We start from the raw sequence: 20,437 nt of genomic DNA on the forward strand, positions 1-20,437 counted from the left end.
GGAAAATTTATCAGCCATACTTAAATAATAAATAAGCATTTTACAGCAGTATCCTTAATATAAAAATACGTGAAATAAATAATTTAATAATATTAATGGAAATGTTGTATACGGCACTATTTTATATATCTATTAAACTCATATTCACATTTAGCTTCCGTTACAATACACATTACACATTTTATACCTATAGTACAATAAGTTAATAATGGTCAAAACTATATAAGTTATGTTATATTTTGCTGTAGCCAAGTGAGATAATGCGTAACACGTGTGTAGACACCCGGATAACCGGGCTCTCCACACTTGTTTCCAAACGAAACCACACCAATTTGTGTCCACCGACCATTAGCTTGCAACATTAACGGCCCGCCAGAGTCACCCTGAAAAATTAAAATTGATAAAAATAATGTTTAGTTTAATACATTTTATGGAATAGCGTAATGTTTAATAAAAATGGAAAAAATTAAGGGTTCAATACTGCTTCCCGGTTTGACTAAGGAGAGTGGGATCTTAAACGTTTTTTTTAAATTAAATGATGCTATAATATGATAACATAGATGTTTTTTTTACCTGGCAAGCGTCAACACCACCTCTGGCATAACCAGCGCAAAGAAACGTGTCAGTAATAGGTTGAAAATATGCCCTATCACACTCCTCATTCCTCCAAACAGGTAATTTGGCTTCCAGCTGCTTGGAACTCTCTCCACCACCATAACGAGTGGTTCCCCACCCCACCACCGTGGCAACAGCACCATCAAATTGTTGTCTTGATAGTTCTCCATGAGGAAGACATATTGGGATAACGTATTTTGACTTTTGAACGTTTTCTGAAAGTGATTATTATATCGTAATTTTTTTGTTAGGTAATTGAAAAGTTAAATCGTAAAAGTGGATTTTAATAAAAAGTTGTTGTTTTCATGTTGCGAAGCTTAAATTGTTTAAGATAAGAGACTCGAAAATAAGAGATTTGAAGAGGTTAGTTTTACCTGCTAGCACCAATATAGCGATATCATTATAAAATCCAACTCTAGAGAATTGTTCATGGGCGCGGACAGCGGTAACGCGCAACGTGACAGGGCGGGACGGCTCGTCCTCACGTGACAAATCCACGTCTCCGAGGCGCACTGTGAATTGCCGAGGTGGGAAGCTGCAATCAATAACATCAGCCATTATTTGAAGAATGACTTGCTATATAGTACATAAGTACGTTTTCTAATAAGGTACAGAGAACAAGGTGGGGAGGTTATAGGCGTAAAATTCAAGATACGGGAGTCACCAGGAATCGAAGGAATAACAAGTCTTGTTAGACGTCACGGACTTAAGATTAATTTCTCCAGAATTAAAATTCATTTTATGAAATATTACTCACGGTCTTTGCTTAGAGTCTCTAGTACAATGTGCAGCTGTAAGCACATGCCGTTTTCCAACCAAGGTACCTCCACACCAGAACTCTCTTCTCTTGTTTCCATGCAAGTATATTGCCGCCATCCAAGGCCAGGCACCGGGCTTTGATTCTGTACCTCCTACAATGCGACCTCCTTCATCTTCTCGCTGGCCGCATTCTGAAATATTTCATCAAAAGTATAGATTCCTGTGTTCATTACGTAATCGAACAAGTTTATTTAATAAGATTAGAAGAGAAGAGAAAGAGAACAATTAAGAAATCAGAGTTTCCTCATTATTTATGCAGAATAACTAATTCCAACGATTTCAACAAATATGTATGTAAAGGCGGGTTTAAACGCCTAAAAATAAATGCAAGTTAATTAAAGTTACAAAATATACGTTTTTTTCGGAACACACAAAGAATAACATACCGTTAGCATCCACAATATTGGAATAATTTGCGATTATGGGTGGTGTAACTGTGTAAAAAGACGTAGTCGACGGAGGGCGTGATGACGTCACCGTTGGTTTTGTCACTGGCTTTGACGTTGTTATCGGTTTCGGCCGTTTTGTAGTTAGAACTAATACAGCTGATGGTTTGCTTGTTGTAACTTTCTTGGTCGTTGTCGTTACAGGACGTTGAGTTGTGGATCTGTGTGTTGTAGTGGTTCTCTGAGTGGTCACTGGTACTAAGTAAGTTGGCTTGCTGGTTGTTGCCACAACTGGCTTTTCTACTGCTGAAGTCGACGGCACTACTGCATCCCTTGGACAGCATACTCCAGGAACGAAAAGCTCTTTAAAACACAATGATTCTCTAAGATTTATAAGATTTAGTAATAATTGTGGACAGTTGCTCAAATCCTCACATACGCCATCTTCTCCTTCAGGTGTGGTGCATGACTTAGAATCATTTTCATTGAAGTTAGAAGTAGCTATTTTAGTAATGGGTGCGTCTGGCAGTACTTTGGGCAGTGCTTTCTTTACAATAGGCGCTATTTTATCAGTAACATTTCTCCCCAATACATTTTTACTAATTGTGTACAAAGCTTGAGGTAGTTGTTGCAGATTTGGGTCTCCGTCTCTCCTATCATTGTCGTTTACCATATCTACTAGATAATGACCAACTGTATTGATTGCTCCGAGAGTTTCAGAGATTTTTGTAAAAGCTGTATCGGATAGAAGTCTTCCATCGTTTGGGTTCTGTATAGAACCCGCTGGAACCAAATCTATTGGTGATCTGCTGTCGTAATATTGAGGTTGTTGTGGGGATATAAATTGTCTATTGTAATAAGCTTGACTATATGGATTGTTCTGGAAGAAATTACTTCCTTCTGGTGATCTCTTGCGAGGCATGGAATATTCGTTCCAATGCGGATATCGGTGCTGTAGGCTCGTTTCATCCATAGTCCGTCTGAAGGAGACTGAAAATTAAATTACGATTATATACAAAATTATATAAAGAAGTCACTAATGTGCGTTTGGATATATATTATATAAAATATGTTTTCGAAGATATACGAATGATGCGTACCTACCCGGGTGGAGAACAGTTTGTTGGCATTTTGTTCTCAGCGCCAGGAAGGGTATAGCTGTAAAATGGAAAAATAAATTAATATAATATTAGGTTTTTTCAAATATATATATATATATATATATATTATACATATTTATTTAATTAACAGCATATTGAACAGCATGAATCATTTACAAGTTAGATAGAAATCTGTGAAAATAACAAAACAATGTAATTGTTAAAAGACCGAATATTATGAACTAAATTCTAAATGAGATTGGTGAACGTGACAGAAGATAAAAACAAGTCATTAGGTAAATAGACATTTTCCCAGACGTGAGAGGTGTGGTTTTGTCATGCACAGTGTTTGCTACACACGAAAAGGCTTTCACATTATTTAATTTCACAACTTAGATCCTTGATAAGATGATTGCATTGTCTTAAAGAGAATAAATCATACATATTAATGCGTAAGTTTCAAATAGCTTCAATTTCCATATGAATAAATATGACAACAGGAACTATCAAACTGTAAAGGTAATATAATAAAGTGGCAGTTTTTTTGTCTGTAAATTACAAATTCAGTTAACCAAGTCAAAGTAGGCAAGTCCAATCTTAATTACAAAATGTAAAAGATAGCTGGCAGCTATATAAAATATAAAAGCCTCTTATCCTGAACTGCTTTAGTTCAGTGTGCCTCTTGGCAAAGGCCTCCTCTGACAATCCCATTTTAGTTCCTTTAATGCTTGTTCAAGTTCTAATAAAGATTCTGGCGTTCGTAAGGTTCTGGTATTTAGTGTTGCTATGTATAACTTGTTTTCATTCCTTTTGTTTTTTATTCTTGTTAGAGGGTGATGGTCTAGATCTTCCGCGGGGACCAGCCGTGGTGGAAGACATGAAGGACATGGCAGCTACTTCGGACAAAAGAATTAGTCTAGCTTGTCAAATGGGGAGCGCTGCTAGTATGTTCGGAACTTTGCCTTTTTTGAACATTAAATATTCCTTTTAATAATATATTTTAGCTTTTATATTTTAAGGTTAGTTTATGTTAAAGTACTAACAAAAATATACTCATTATTATATACGTGTTAAAAAAAACGGTAAAAAATTGTATGTCACATTTTTAAGAGTTTATTATTATTCAAACACCTACTACATATTAGATTAAAACCTATTTACGTGGCTAAGTCCCAAATGGGACCTTGTCAATCAAATACAAAATTTTATTCGTTCTACTTGTGGAATTAGTATATTATTTAAATATAAAGGAATGATTATGCGTTCCGTTTAACGGTTGAGAGGACGAGAAAGTGTCTATTATTTAGCTATTCTTGCGTAACTTGTCTAAGTTTTTCTTGACAATATACTGACACTTGTTGTCAAAAGAATATCTTCAATCTTTAAAGATGTGTAGGTTAATTCTCGTTAACGAAAGTATTGGTAAATGTGCAGCAATTACAAAAAAGTGCAATGTTTGTCACGTGAGAACAATCTTATCGAAGTGTTACATATGTTATCTCTACAGATTTTATACATTTTGACGTATGTTAAAGCAATAAGAACTAAATTGAATAACATAGAATATAAAAATTTCAACTTAAGGTACAACTAATTCTGATGTCAATAATTAGTTAATAATCGGCATTTGCACTTCTAAAAACCTTGCTTCATTCGTATATAATGTGAAAAAATAATAATATTTGTTTTGAATAAATATGCATAAATAATAATATTGTCCCTTCAATATCCTTACGGATATAAACATGGAAAAGGGTAAAATATGTAGATTTTTATTGCATCTACATTCATATGCACGTTCAATTCCGACACTAGTCAAAAGCCCTTAGTATTAGTGTACTATTACATCAATATAGATGCTTGGTTAAGTATTTCATAAGTAGACCTTGGGGAAATACGTCTAACAAGAAATATTTGTATGCAAACTGCGTTTCACCTACTTTAAACGTAACACATTACAAGTAGTTGTAAGACTAATATAATCACGTAACTTCATTTAAAAGAATTAACCAGAACAATTTATTCCATAAATACTTCTTAACGCTTACCAGTAAGATTATTTGTCTTAAATTTATATATATTTTTAATGGTTAAAAATTGTGAATAGAATGCGAACATTATGCAAATAGACGATACTAGCCCGCATGTTTATTTGTGTAAATTAAATAGGACTTGCCCTAGAAATCAAAAGTAAAAAAATATACGTAAAATTATCGACGGATTTTTTGCTTTAACACGATATTTGCTACTATGGTTACCATCTGTATCATGAAAAAAAACCTTAACAATGTTATTCGAAATGAGAGTCGAGGGTAATATTAGTTTGGATAGTAAAGCTCCTAATTTAATGACAATATTGTTATTAAATTGCTGTCTTCAGCCCAAAATCTATAATATCATTTTTAATAAAAAAAATTGCCAATACCCACTAGAGTATCTTAGAGCAAATATTTTAAAATTACTGAATCAGCCCACCATTAATATATTTATTTAGATTTATGCGATAGAACTACACAATAATACCTACCTGATTAAAAATAATAAAATGAGCAACTCTTACGAACTCGGCCAGAATACATATATATAAATAGGTTAAAGACCTATTTATTGCTACATATTAATTTCGTTTCCGATAAATATTTAAATAGTCATGAAATTTAAACGCATGTAAAACGCTCTTTTCTAAACGGCCTTAACCCGTTGACTCATTGACCGGCATCTAGTGAAAGTGTGTGATGTCACGCGCTCAACTAATCTACTATCTGGCTAAGTGTTATTAGATAAGCGAAATTTACAGCATTTTATTTTATATTATTACTATTACCCGCGCGAACTTCGTTTCTCCTTAATGCCTCGTTTGGCTGTTAGTACACACCAACATCACTAGTGACACTATCTTAACTATCAAATAAAAAACGGGGTTAGTGGGGTTAATAAATAAAAAATGGTTAATGGTAGAGGGGTGAAAATTAAGGGTTGTATATGTTGTTGTAAAATATAAAAAAAAATTCTTGAGGTGGACGCCCCATATCGCTTAGAAAAATGATATTTGAATTTAATTAATACAAAAATATAAATAAATAAATTACTTAATATCTGTTTTAAATACACAACGATCAGCCATGTTTAGGAGGTTTGCTTAACAAATGAATATAACTGTAATAGTGCTTTTATTTGATTTCGATTTATAATATGTACTTATTAAATTATAAGAGATATAATAATAAATTTAGATTTTTAGGCTCAATAAGAATGTTTAAAAAAAAAATCTTATTTCATGATGGTTTACCATTTTATTTATGATAAGTATGTATATATACATATATTATATTTATTTAATATAACAATATTTTTTTAACAAATATTAACAGATATGACGTTCTCACTATTTTTTGAGGAAGATCACTTATATGCCCGTTATGTTCTAAATTTGTTAAGTTAGTTTAAAATTATGTAAATACATATATATACATTAATTTATTTATTACTGCTATGTGCTTGAAAGTTCACGTAGTGACAAGACCACCCGCCATCTGCCGAATTGATATATCTTTACTACTCTTTCTTGTTTTGTTTGCAATAGATATTGTAGAAGAGTGACGTTCACATCTAATAAACCGTATTTGTCTAGCCATAATTCCATATTTGACACTGGCACAAACCGTGTTAGAGCCAAAAGAAAGAAAAAATACCTAGCTATAATATCACATTAAGCTTGCCAAGTAATAATTCAATTGTAATATTACGTGAAATTATGTAACAGCAGACAATGCACGCGGATGTTTCGACATTCGAGAGATTGGATCCGGTTCAGCCGCTGCAAGATGTAAGAACTGTAAGGTTAAACTATGTAAAGAACAAATTTTCGTTTAAAACTATATTTTTATTTGTAATATCGTGGTGTAAAGGAATCTTAATATAAAAACAAAATAAGGATAGATTTATAGAGTTCTAGCGACCCGTTCCAGTCTTGTCCTGCTTATTCTTAAATATATACCTAACAAATATTTCTAACGCTGAAAAACATTAATTGTTTTTATTACAAGTATACTAAAAACAAATATTTATAATATATTATAATATTAGTATGTTAACATTACTGTTGCATTAAGGTGTAACAAACAAATATATACTTCGTCTAAACTACCTTTTCTACCATCGAGCAGGGTTCCCCTATTATCGTTGTCGTGGGATAATTTAAAGGCCGGCCAATACCCCACTTAAATGGGTGTCCATGGGCTGGGATGGCTGCTGTTTTTGAGCGTCACATACACTTCTTAGAAAACTCCTCTTACGCAGATTGTACGATATTTTTTAGTCTAAAATTCGCTATACTCCTGTTAAATGCTATAATTATGATATATATAAAATAATAATATTTTATGTAATATAATAAAAAACCAATATAAGTTAGCTTTACTGCTAAGCTGGCTTCAGCAGGCACTGAACACTGGTGTAGAGCAATGATTTTCTGAAAAAAAATTTAGATTCAAACGAACCGCGGTCAATTATTTTTTTAATAAATAAAAAAATAAAAAAAATAATTATTTTATTATCTTAAAGCTGAATCGTCTCATTTAGTAAGTCATTAATTAACGGCGACGAGGAGTAAAAGCCCGTGATTATTGGTATTAAACGTATACCGTTTGGTGTCATTATAAATTGAAATCCCAAAAAATACCAGTACCCGTAAAACCGGCTCGAAGGTTCAACAATTCCTTTGTTAAGGGTCATCGTACTCGGCCCAAATATCTCGATCACACATGTTCAGTTTTAAGAATTTATTAATGAGCACAAATACTCATGCAATGCAATGAGGGCTGATTAATTTCTTGGTATTGTGTAATTTTTTGATAATAATAATGTATTTGCAAGAAAATGGTCCATCAATACTATGCTGGTACTGTGGTACTATATACTACATAATTAACGACATTGGCTTACATAATTTAAAGTAACAATTTAAAATAGTAGTTACATATTAGATGACATTATCAAATCCTAAAAATATAAATTTAACAAAATATTTATATTTAATATAAATTATTACTTCTTCTAGGGAGAAAAGAAAATGGTTATAGATTATATTAAACATTTCATTAATCAATAAAGTAAGAAGCTATTCAAGTGATTAATTAGTACCTCTTAAAATACATTCACTTTTACGTAATAATTAGCAAATATTGAATAATTCATTCGAATGCATCTCAGTAAATCACTGACACAGAACAATTTTTATCAGTGGCTACGAGATTTATTTTGTTTTATAAAGGTCTAACGAAACACATACATAAAAACACACATGCATCTATGACAAGTGTGTGTTACAACAAATGGACTCGTGATATGTTTGTGATGTTAATACATAAAGGAAGACCTTACTAACCTATTACGAAGTTAATAAAATATACAAGAATTAGTGTCCAAGTAAGCAGTAAAGATATTTTTATTGTAGTGATCTAAGAGAAACTTTGAGGTGTACCTATAATTATATTGCAATTTACGTACGAAGATTTATACGTAAATACTTAATGGTAGAAGTATGGAAAAGTGAGAAGTGTAGATTTTATTGTATTAAATAATTAAAAGTGACCAACTGATTGTATTAATCTGTAGCCAATCAATAAAACTATGAAGTAATAAACAAAACATTATTAATCCGGTCAGTGACTCATGCGCATGTCGTGATGCGTCCACATGTGACATAATAGTTTATTGATGCAATTATATTTAACATGTAATATACTGACTAGTTCCATACCCTATTCCCCATTAACCGAACTTTTTACTATCGTTTGCAAAAGATATACATACATAGGAAATGCGTAGTCTGCCATGAATGTAGGTAAATGCTTACGATTATTTTTAATCAAAGAAAGATCTGATTTTAGAGCATTAGAAATTTAAACCGCCTAAAAACCGTAATTTATCAGTTTCATTAGCAAAAAACAAAGGCTTTCTCTAGAACTAGCGTTTTGTTTTTATTTGGCTATAGTTTGTGTCACTTTCACTGTTTAATTACAGAAATGGTCAAATGCGTAAACCGATTTCGTAACAGAGGAAAGTTTTACATACAATTAATGGGTTAACAGCCGTTGTTCAGTATTTAGCGTAACATGAGGATCTGTATTTGAGTCACTAGAAAGTTTCCTTGGTTTAAGGCGCATACAAATCTCTCATCGATCAGTCTTTTTGAGACAATTTTATTTTTGCAATGCCATTGCAATAAATAATCATTACATTCTGGACAGTGTGAAATGAATTTTGAATGAAAATGAATATGGTGAATTTTTTGTAATATTTAATTAGTGCAATTTACTGTTCCAACAATTTCAGGGGTTCTACGCTGTTTGAATTGTTATACAGATATAAAGGTTATAAAAAACATTGTATAGGTAAAACGGTATTTGTACTTTGTAACGTAATAAAGATTTTCAATGATTGTTATCTTATTTTATAAGGGTCCATTACACTAAATATGTATATTATACTTTGCTGTTAGTTTTGCGTTACCTTATTTTTAGTAAAAAAATTTTATTGAAATTTGAAGTGGTAGGACTGTAAAATTAGGTGGGTTAAATAGATAAAATGTATAAGACAGATTACACACTACATCTTTAAGAATGAGCTGGAATGTAAATTATTATCATATTTAATTCATAGTTACTTACCAAATACAACTAGAAAAACTATATCTACGGTACTGCACTTCCCTATACGCATAAAGTCCGCCATAACGTCTGATCTAATGTTTACGTCACAACACTTTCACTACAACAACATCGTATAATCACTTATGAAACCGGGGGCTCTGCACTCGTTGAAGTTCAACGCACCAAAGAAAAAAAAAAGAAAAAAGGAACGTCAAAATGAAGTGGGATGAGCGGGAAGTCAAAACGTCAGATGGAACGTTTTTTTGAATTTGAAAAAAACGTGTTTCGCGCTTACTTTCATGGCGCGTTATGCGGCGCGCGCGGCTTGCGTTGTGCTTTTACTTTCAAAGAGAAGACAGAGGGGATTACTTTGATCTTGCCAAATATATTAACAAAGGGTCGGTGATGCGTCATTGTTGCTTGTGTATCGGCATTGACCTCTTGACTGGCCTAAATATCATTCTAAGAATTTTAATATTCACTCAAAATATAATGGAACTTATAGACAGAAAATAATACATTATTAATTAAATGGTTCAATTATATTGTTAATGTCCTAATTCGAACGGCAAATCAATCTATTTCTCTGTCAACAGCACTCGATAAGAGAGGCATATTCGGCAGCACTATGTTGTTCCTAACTCTGAGTGTCCTAAAGTCGTATCTCGAAATTGGCAGCTAAGTGATTTTCATCATCAAAATTTATTTTATAACCGACCTGAATAACGTTTGTAAAAAATATAGGTCTTTGTTGGCAACCTGCATCTAAGATACAATTTATTTATAACCACAATAAGTTTTGTACTAATTATTATAGCTATCTTAAAAGGTATCTTCAATTTTTACTTTAGTAATTATTCAGTCATAAATAAATTTTGTAATTTATATATCGTATTTTGTATTACAGTCATAAATAAATTTTAAAATTTATATATCGTATTTTGGATGGACATAGCTGGTAAAAAATCAAAATTTCTTTTGAACCTTCAAAATCTATAACTTTCTTAAAGATGTCGCAATAACACCTTGGAAGCCAAAGGAAAAGTCATATTATTAATCATAAATGGAGTTATTATTGTCCGTAAAACCCGACTTCGCAACGTATACGCTCCATTTGTGGAATTGTTACAAAACTCTTGTATAAGGTCCGGCCGATGACGGCATACATTTCTAATTTCTTATTTATTATAAAGAAGCTAGCTAACTGATTTACGAAATATGCAGCAGCTGAAAACACGGAAAAACCAATCTTTATATCTTAAACGGAGAGTTAAGTGACTTTATTTTAATATTTTATATGTAATCGCAGTTTTACAAAATTTTTAAATAATAAAAAGCTTATGTGACACATGCATAGTTATCAATATTAAATAGATGTGCTTGAATATAGTACAGAAATAATCACTAATTTAAATGTATTGTTAGTGACAAAACCCTCGCTGTTCACCTCCATCACCTGGCCGTCGAGGTATATCTGAATCGATACGACTAAGGGATCTTCTAGAGCATATTTATTCTTAAAACGTTTTAAAGAAATAGTTCTCACAAGTCTTCAGTGTGCGTACCCATGGGCACTCCAAAAATGTATTCGAAGAAGAATTTAGAATCTTTTGCAATTATTTATTTTAAGATGGCGACTGACATTGAATATTCGCTCGATGTGAGCACGTTACAAGTGGAATATTCGGCAGGTCAGTACATCGAGTCGAGCAGCTCGATACGAGCGCCCAAATGCGCTCCACTCGGCTGTCGGATTTTTAGCGAATTGTTAAATAAAATAATAATAAATAAATGTTACATTACAAGTCAGAGGCCACTTCTACGTCCGCCATTTTGACTGCAACTGTGAATGGGATAGAGCACAGGCGAATCGCGTGTATTCAGGTGTTGTGAGCATTGTTGCGAGCATGCTCTCACCGAACCAATATTCATGCAAATATTCACATCAAGCTAAAATTCGATTTCAGTCGCCACCTTTAGATATAGCTCGTTGTGTAAACACGTCACAAGTAGTAGTCGAAATTTAAGCAAATCTATAATTCCCTTCTAGGACCCTAGGCGAAGCCAATTGAATAGTTAGAAACCAGGTTTGAGCAAAAAATTTTGCAAAGACGAAAATTTTGCATGAAACCTTCGGTCAAACCTAGGACCGCATGCGGGAACGCTATAACATATACATTTAGCATGTTTAGTTAATATAATATTATGATATATAAATGACCCAATTGACAACAATGGGCCATATAATAAAAATGCCGGCAGTACTTCAATATAGATTCTCACAAAGGAGAGGACGAAAGGCTCACGAACGAATCTTATAACTTCCTGTATAGAGCCTTATATTATGTGGAATTTGGGTCAGTTGCAGAATATTGAAAATATTTTGTGCAGGAATTTTTATTCAAATCTCACGACTTGGAGGTGAAAATATCAAGAATTATAAAATACTGATGCTACTGTGATGTCATGCAATTTATAGGGTATTTAGCTTAAAGCATAAGTCTCAGTCTCAGTCTGGTAAACACCTAAACGACTGGATCCTTGAGTATGATATTTTGCATAGATACTAGAAACTCAGAAAAGAACTCGCACTTGTTGTAATTCTTGTCATGGGCTTATATTAAATATTTTTCATTAACACTCAAATAAATGTGTTAGATAATTACTTAGTATTACTAACGTAATAAATCTCTTATTATTTACTAACATAACAGGGCCGGAACTATGTAATATGAGTCGGGTTGTAGTGCGTGATAGCGATCCCAAAGTCATCAACACTACGGATGTCAAAAGAACTATAAATATATATACGAAGAGGATGTGAAGATTCACCATTGCAAGTTACAGAGTACCGACGCAGAACAAGACAACAGACAACAATTTTGTAGTTATAGTACCACCCCCGAAATTATGTCGTTTAGTTTTATTAGACTTTCAATCTAAAACATACTTAGTAGAAAGCATTATGCTTATATTTTACAAAAATGTTTCGTAAAATATAAAGTAAAAAGCACTAGTTAAATAAGTCAATTACGCCGTAGTGCAGAATACATCAAAGCAGCACTCACTGTAAGAGGGATTATAATTAAGTTACCCTCCGTATGAAATGAGAGGGCATACAAGCTTTATAGGCCTACATTTCAGGGACAAAGTTGCAATAAGATAAATAAAATCTTTTACTTTCAGTTACAATTGTCTGTGTTTGAAATTGGAATGCGATTTAAATTTTATAATTAAAAAAATTAAGTTGAACTCTTTTTTTCATAGAAAGTATTATGCTTTGTTTATTATTATTTTTGTTTAATTCATCAGTTAATTTATTTTTACTTAAGTATTATAATATTATTGTAATGAATATCGAGGATTTGTTAGACAGATTGTGTGACCAATTTGAGAATTTCAACACATACATCTTTATACTTTTTTTAAAACTAGTACATATATTTATATAAAAATAATGTTAATCAAATTAATTGCAATCTTTTCATTAAAGTGCACTCGGAAAAAGCCTCTGTCTCTTTGTGAGTAGAATAAAGTGAACAATCACATTTTAAGTAACTTTTGCTCTATAAATTGTACAGGAGAAATTTTCTTAGGCACATATAGATTCTTATTAAATAACTTTTCAATGACTATGGCATGTTACTGTATTGTGTCGATAGCTCATCATAAATGTTTTTTTAATTAGTAAGAAGGGCAAGATTGCACTTAAAAATAACTTACAAGGAAGTGCATTACATTTCTATCAAGTTACATTAAAACCGCGATGTCTCTAGCGATTGAAACTGGGGCGCTTATGGCTTCTGATGGTGGTTTAAAATTAGAACGTTTCGCGATTTTTATCTAAAACGCAATATTTTTTTAATAATCTGTGCGTCTAATATCTCTTGAATGTCATAGATACAGCAGTTTCCTTTTGGTAATCACGTTATAGACGTCTTTATTGAAAGCGTCGAAGAAGAAATAAAAATTAATTTAATCAACAGAGCCTTCTTTATGGAAATCACCTCAAAAAGACTAAGCTTTTGGGGCTAATATTGTTATAGCAACTATGTACGATGGGTAACACTGAAAATGTTTAGAACTGGCCAGTTAGAATCATCGCTCATGAAAACATTATATGAATATCAATTTTAGAACTCTTTGGTAACCTAAAGTAGTATATTGCATTCTAATGCACAAACCATTTTAGAGCCAAAAAGAAAAGTACATTTGTTTTTGTGAATTGGCGGCAAATCTAAAACTCTTTTTACACGTCAAAATGAACCTAACGCGAGAATATTTTTTTAAAAATTAAAAAAAAAACACTGCTATATTGTGAAAGTTAGTAGCTTGTGGCAAGAAAAGGCAATTTCAGGAAGCTTCGACTTGTGTCAAACTTGTCACAAGCGTGTGCCCTCGTTTGTAGCGTACCCATGCGGTACTGTAACCATAATTTTTAACTAGTCGTGCTTTAATCCGTGGTCTTCGCCTTAGATATCGCGGAAAAAGAAAATTTATTTGCACAGATAAGGGTTAGGGTTAGGACAGGGTTAAGACCGCATAGGCTATGCTAGTACTGTTAACAAACTTATGCAGAATTTTTATATAGTTTCCATTACAAATTATTCTTTGCATTATGGTACTTGTTGACTTGCGAACTGGTTGTAAATGTAAATTTCGATTTAATTTAATTTGTTTTTCTTGACGTTCATAAGTGTACATGTTTACCTATATGAATATAGATATTTGGATTTGATTTGTAATTAAATCTATGTGATTGGAGGAACTAGAATTCTTATATTTTAGCAGTCAGGTGTTTTTTATAGCATTTATTTTTATTTTTTAATAGCATTTATTTTTATTTATTTTATTAGGATAAAAAAGGTTTGTTTGTTTGTTACTGTACCACTACTAAATCTTAAAACTAATTTTGGGTTCACTGTTTTTTAGATAGCTATATGTTAGATTTCGGGTGTAGATAATATAATAGATAATAAATAAAATAAAATAAAATAGAAAGATATTCACACACATTAAAGGATCAGATTGATTAATTTTGAATACGTAATCAGTCAGATACTATTCATACATAGTTATTAGTAATTAAAGTCTATTATTTTAATAAGAAATATCTAGTAAATATTTTATTAACAAGCAATCAAGCATAAAACACACGCCTTAAAAACCAAATCATATCTTATAATAAACAATCTTGATTCTATATAATTTAAGACATTTTTAATAAAATACTCCGGAAATGTATTACCAATATAATATTTTAATAATAAATTTAAATATGGAATAAAATATTTCAACGAGTAAAGCCTTTAATAAGTGACACAAAGAGAGTTTGTAGAGTGCTTGAAGATATCACTTGCGAAGTGCCTATTGGTTGGCTATTTAAATTAATTTTTTCTCTAACTTATATCTAATACCGTATAGAAAACCAACGAAGAGGTCCTTGGTATAGTCGGAGAAAAACGTAATCTGCTGAGTACCATTGAAAACCGGAGAGGGAAGATGATTCTTACGGATTCTTCGGGAATTTCTTTATGACTAGGGAAAGGTAGAAGGCGGGAGAGTACGAGGAAGACCAAGATTGGCTTACATAGATCAGATTAAAGAAAAACTGAGGTCGTAACATAACAGGAGTTCAAGACACTGACGCAAAACCGAGTGAGTGGCGATTAATCCTCAGAAAAGAGCCCGGTTCTTAAATATGATGATAATGATGATATATCTAATACAATCAAATATAGAGTGCCAGTGGTTCTTATGTGTAATAAAACCGTATGTCATAAATGGCATTAATATTATTTACAAGTAATATAATAATATATAATACCTGTAATTTAACTAATTTTAGAACAAAAATATTTTTAATTTCTCCTATTTGAACTGGTTTTCTACTTTACTTAATTCTTTTTTATAAACCGTAAAAGTTAGTCGTTTTTAGTAGAATAAATTAAAAGAAAATTCTTAGAAAATAAATAATTTACAAAATAATTTTACTTTAGCCGTTTAAGTAATAAGCGAATTGTTATGGAGACCAATAAATTATATATTTGATAAGTAACTTTGTGTGTAACATTAAACGATGTAAAATACACAGGCGAACCACAAAATGTTTTTTTTTTAATCGTGACCCTCGTTAATGGAGATCTTTTTAAACAGTTATATAAAGAATTAATACTTCAGACACGCAGTTTATACTGTTATATAATATAAAAAATATTAATAGATCAATCTACAGATATGTTTATGGTAAAGCACTCAAAATAACAAATAATCAAATTCATTGTTTTGACAGAGGCGTCTAGCGTCTAGACTAAACATTTTATATCTAAAGTACTTTGTCCCTTCGTATTGCCAGGGCAGTTATTTCTAAGCAAAGTAGTTGAATAACTTGTCGCGGTTTCTTTCTTATTTAATAGTAATTATGTTTGCTGGAGCTGGAGGCAGAGCCTATCAAATAGTTTTTTAAACAATTATTTTAAAAGTTCCAGACGATCAGTCACTTTCTGTGCGGCTAGCTCATTTGGTGTGGGGTATCTCTGCACATTCTACCGCATTTACCATGGTGAGTGTTAAGAGAAGCGGTTCAGAATACCTTCTGCTGAGTTTCATCATCGGACGTAAAGGCAGAACACACCTGGACCACCGTCCTTTCACAATTGAGCGATATTTGAGACAGTTTTTCGTGTGGATCCAGCTCACTCAGTATTTCTAAACGAATTCGGCTTAGAGTCCTTAAATACAGGACGTAAGTAAGCTATGCCTTGGTGAGTTCTCTGGTATTGAGAGTGCCCATGCGAGGCGGTATCACTAACGAGTATCGAGTGAGGTCACATTCTAAAAAAAGAAAAGACAAATAAGCAACTTTCAAATAGTATTGCTTATAACAGTTAGGCTGTAATATTTTTCCGACGTGGCAACGTTATTTTACTGTAGCACGTTGTATAATTGGGGAAAACGTTAGTATACTTCATAATAAAGAATAGGACAAATGACTCGTCTCATTTGAGGCTACAAAAATATTCATAACATTCTAGGCCGCGTTAGCTAAGACTTGAGCAAGGTTTTGCGAAGGCTATGTCAATTCATGTACGAGGTCACGGGGCACAACTAGTGTAGAGAGCTTGCTAAAATAGATTAATAGGGATGTTTTATGAAATATATACATAAATAATTGCTATTAGTATGCACTTATTTTTATAAATCCAGATTATTTTTTCAGTGCGATGCATTTGGTTCATATTTCGAAGTAGGCACTTAAGACGAATGGTTCTAGCTTTAAATTTTGAGCATACATTCTTTATTAAGTATACCTATTTAAAATCATATGTTGTACATATATATGCATATGCCATATTGCTACGCTTTTCTCGTAGCGTAGCACGCGCTACCAAAATTAATGTGGGATTTAATTGGTACAGAATTCTGTTTTTGACTCAATAGAAGTTTCATGGAGAACCATACTAAAAACAAGGACGATAAAGCTTAATTCAGAGTTGAGTCTTAGCGCTAAAATCGGCATCCCGTACGTCAAAAACGTAGTGCCTTCACATAGGGTGGTAAGAAGGTTCAAGATTAAAAATTCAAGACAACGCTGTATGATAAATATCTCAGATACTAATTTTTATTCAAAGTGATGGGAGTTATTATATCTGTGAATTTAATGTAATAAACCATTATTTAGTTGTTTTGAAACTTAAACCAGAACCAGCAACTCTAACAGAAAAGATGGTTTAAGTTAACAGTGAAGTAAAAAATTTAAATTTGTAAAAATCCCACTAAAAACTTTGCAATAACAGATGGAGTTATGATTAATAGCATTTATTACTCAATGACTTCTTTATTTTGTTGCAAACACTTACTTTCTAATTAAATATGAACAAATGTGTTCGGTTTTAAAACGTAGAGTTCTATCTAAATGGAATGTTCACGTTTATATTAAAGATCTTTTTTTAAAAATAGATTACGTATCTAAACCAATAATTGATTAAGTTTTAGCTTAGTGGCTTCAGCGTGCGATTCTCATCCCTGAGGTCGTAGGTTCGATCCCCGGCTGTGCACCAATGGACTTTCTTTCTATGTGTGCATTTAACATTTGTTCGAACGGTGAAGGATAACATCGTGAGGAAACCGACATGTCTTATGCCGAGATCTATAGAGCGCACTTACACTTTGCTCAGACTAAACTATCGAGTTAAGTCATATTTGGTATTTATAGAGCAAACTACGAATCTCTGGGAGTGTTGGCTTAGCTTGATCTCAAGTCCACGAAATCGACGACTTACCAAAAACTTTGACTATAAGCCTAACAAAAATAATGGCCCAAAATTTACTTTGCCATCATATCTTTTACTTGACTTTTTATTTTGTCGTATCTGCCCTATAGCAGTGACATATTATGTTGACAACAAAATTCAAACTAACTTCAACTCTCGCTTCAAATCTGTTATTTTCGTTTGCCTAAAAATATTAATATCTTAGATATTTAATCTTCTCTACCGTGTCACATACTGTAAGTATCTACACTATCTATAAATATCAATATGCTGTAAGATAAATACAAAGATCTTCATACACTTCATTCACTAATTAGGTATAAGCCCGCGGCATCTTAGCCAATAAAAGACATTCCTAAATGTTTACTTATAAGACTGTTTACTTTTTTAGCTGGTACTGATCATGACTATAATAGTCAGAGCTGGAGACCAAAGAGGGCAAGAGCGTCCACTATAGATGCCACATTTAAATATGTAAATCAGCCGGGAACAAGCCACAACTAGACTGAAGAAGCTGGGTTGACGGAAACCAGTGTTGAAGTCACCACTAAAAGTCAATCAGCAAGCAGAAAAAATAAACCTTCATTTGAGGACCTTAAAAAAAATTGCTGTGGCAAGAGTTGGACAACAACAAAAGAAAATATGAGATAGAAATGGAACATTTAAAATTAAAAAATCAGTTAGAAATAGATTCTTCAACAAAAAAATAAATTATCATTAGAAGCTTTACAGTTAAAAAAAGAATCGGAAAATAAATGGTTAAAATACAATAAGTTTTGTTTGATTTTCTTTATTACCAAAAACGTAGTTAAATTGGGCAATCACGGATTGCCGGAATGCTAGACCGGTAGGATATATTTCATTGTTTTTGTGTTCTTCAACTTCTGGTGTCTGATCAGCAAGATTGCCATCGTCATAAGCATCCCATCTCTCTATACCTATATTATGCAGTACTGCATAAGCAATATTTATATTACTGGTATTTTTCAATTTTGACCGTAGTCCTAGCTTCATTTTGGTTGTGTTCGTTCCGAACATATACTTTTGGTATTCGGGGATTTATATCGGCTGCAGTTCCTACCCTTTCAATGTTTTCTATTAAAGATAGAACTCTCTCTCTATATTCTCCATTATGTCACTTTCGATAAAGCTAGGTCCAGGTCCAAGTCAAAGCCAGTCGTTGTTTTAAAGTATAATTAAACATTTGTAACAGCTCACACAAACAGAAACAGCAAAAGAGAAAAAGCGATTGAAAATTTTTAATTGTAAATACAAGTTGTCATAACAATGCGATCCGTTCTACATAACAAAAAATTATTGTCATCTCTGTAATTATGTCATTTAACTTTTAAATAATTTTTCTAAAGGTAAACTTGTAAAATTCTAGTTATTGCAATAATAAAATAAATAGATATCAATAAATGTGTACCGTTTTAGACGTTTAAATATTTGTTATTGTTATACTTTTTTAAAGAATAATAAAGAAGGTATTCCGTGAAATGAAACATCACTTTGTATTTTGTCATTTTCTGTCTTAGCTTGTGCTTAGCTTAATCTTACCGTTAAAATGTCTATAAATACCAAATCATAGTTTATGCTAAGTGTACACTAAGCTAAGTTTTTCGTTAGTAAAGTTTGAGCTAAGTCAAAGCGCGCTCTATAGATCTCGGCATTAGACCCAAAAAGTCGACGACGTGTGTCAGGCACTGGAGACTGATCACCTACTTGCCTATTAGATTTAAAAATGATCATGAAACAGATTCAGAAATCTGAAGCCAAGACCTAAAAAGGTTGTAGAGCCACTGATATTTTTTAAACCAATAAATACGATTATTCACATCTGGTATACTGCTAATAATGAAACGAAAAACTGAGTTTTTTTTAAATATTTAGTATTGTTAGATGTGTTAGACCTCTCCCAACCAGTAATGCAGGAATCAGGATAACGTTTTTAAAGAAGGAAACAATAGAATTACTTTATATTTACACACTGGTTGTAATTAACTATTTTTATGACCACCACTAATCGCTCCCAAAACAAAGAATTCCCGCCGAATCTTTTTACTGCCGATCGTGGGTCTTGTCAATAGAACTATTATTTAAAAAATCACATTAAATATACATATCATTGTATCTATTTTAAGTAGTAATAATTTAAGATAATAATTATACAAATCATCTGTTTTGAAATGACCTGAATTATAACAAACTTGTATTTATTGTAAAAACCACCGGATGTTCTTGTACAAAGTCAAAAGTATCATCGTCTGTCATCCGTTACTATGATTGGCTAGCGTCTCCGCAGGAACATTGAGGACAAATGTAAGGCATACAATAGAAGTGTTATTTATATTCTAATTATTAAATGCAATAAGTTTATGTCAACTACTACGATATAAACCAACCATAAATAAACATATTAATTATGGTAAAATTAGCAACGTATTCATTATACAATTTTAGAAACCCTAACGGATGATATTGCAGTATACGAATACACAAATGATAGCCAAAAAGGATATTTTAGAGTTATTAGTTGACCTTTCGAAAACAGGGCACATATCGAACTTAATGTTTCCAACTACATGACC

At 32.2% G+C, this 20,437-nt stretch overlaps 1 protein-coding gene across 2 annotated transcripts; it reads right to left on the bottom strand.

Moving 5' to 3' along the window:
• Positions 1-138: 138 nt before the first annotated feature.
• Positions 139-9,906, bottom strand: LOC110998629 (proclotting enzyme-like). Of its 2 annotated transcripts, none has more exons than XM_022267358.2 (7): positions 9,592-9,906; positions 2,925-2,978; positions 1,821-2,810; positions 1,373-1,565; positions 990-1,150; positions 574-830; positions 139-383 (listed from the first exon to the last, which is right to left on the bottom strand). In XM_022267358.2, exons 1-7 carry the CDS (start codon positions 9,653-9,655, stop codon positions 228-230), a joined length of 1,875 nt encoding a protein of 624 aa, XP_022123050.2. In that variant the 5' UTR covers positions 9,656-9,906; the 3' UTR covers positions 139-227. The 2 variants fall into 2 exon arrangements, with proteins under 2 accessions (XP_022123050.2, XP_022123051.2); XM_022267359.2 differs by having other exon boundaries at positions 2,921-2,978; positions 9,592-9,650.
• Positions 9,907-20,437: the final 10,531 nt, after the last annotated feature.

The sequence above is a fragment of the Pieris rapae genome, chromosome 14, assembly GCF_905147795.1.
Source record: "Pieris rapae chromosome 14, ilPieRapa1.1, whole genome shotgun sequence".
Lineage (NCBI taxonomy): Eukaryota > Metazoa > Arthropoda > Insecta > Lepidoptera > Pieridae > Pieris > Pieris rapae.

Coding starts and splice junctions, on each gene's coding strand:
- LOC110998629 (XM_022267358.2), bottom strand. CDS start 9,655: ATGGCGGACTTTATGCGTATAGGGAAGTGCAGTACCGTAGATATAGTT. Junction 1,566..1,820: donor CAATATTGTGGATGCTAACG/GTATGTTATTCT, acceptor GAAATATTTCAG/AATGCGGCCAGCGAGAAGAT. Junction 1,151..1,372: donor AGAGACTCTAAGCAAAGACC/GTGAGTAATATT, acceptor TATTGATTGCAG/CTTCCCACCTCGGCAATTCA.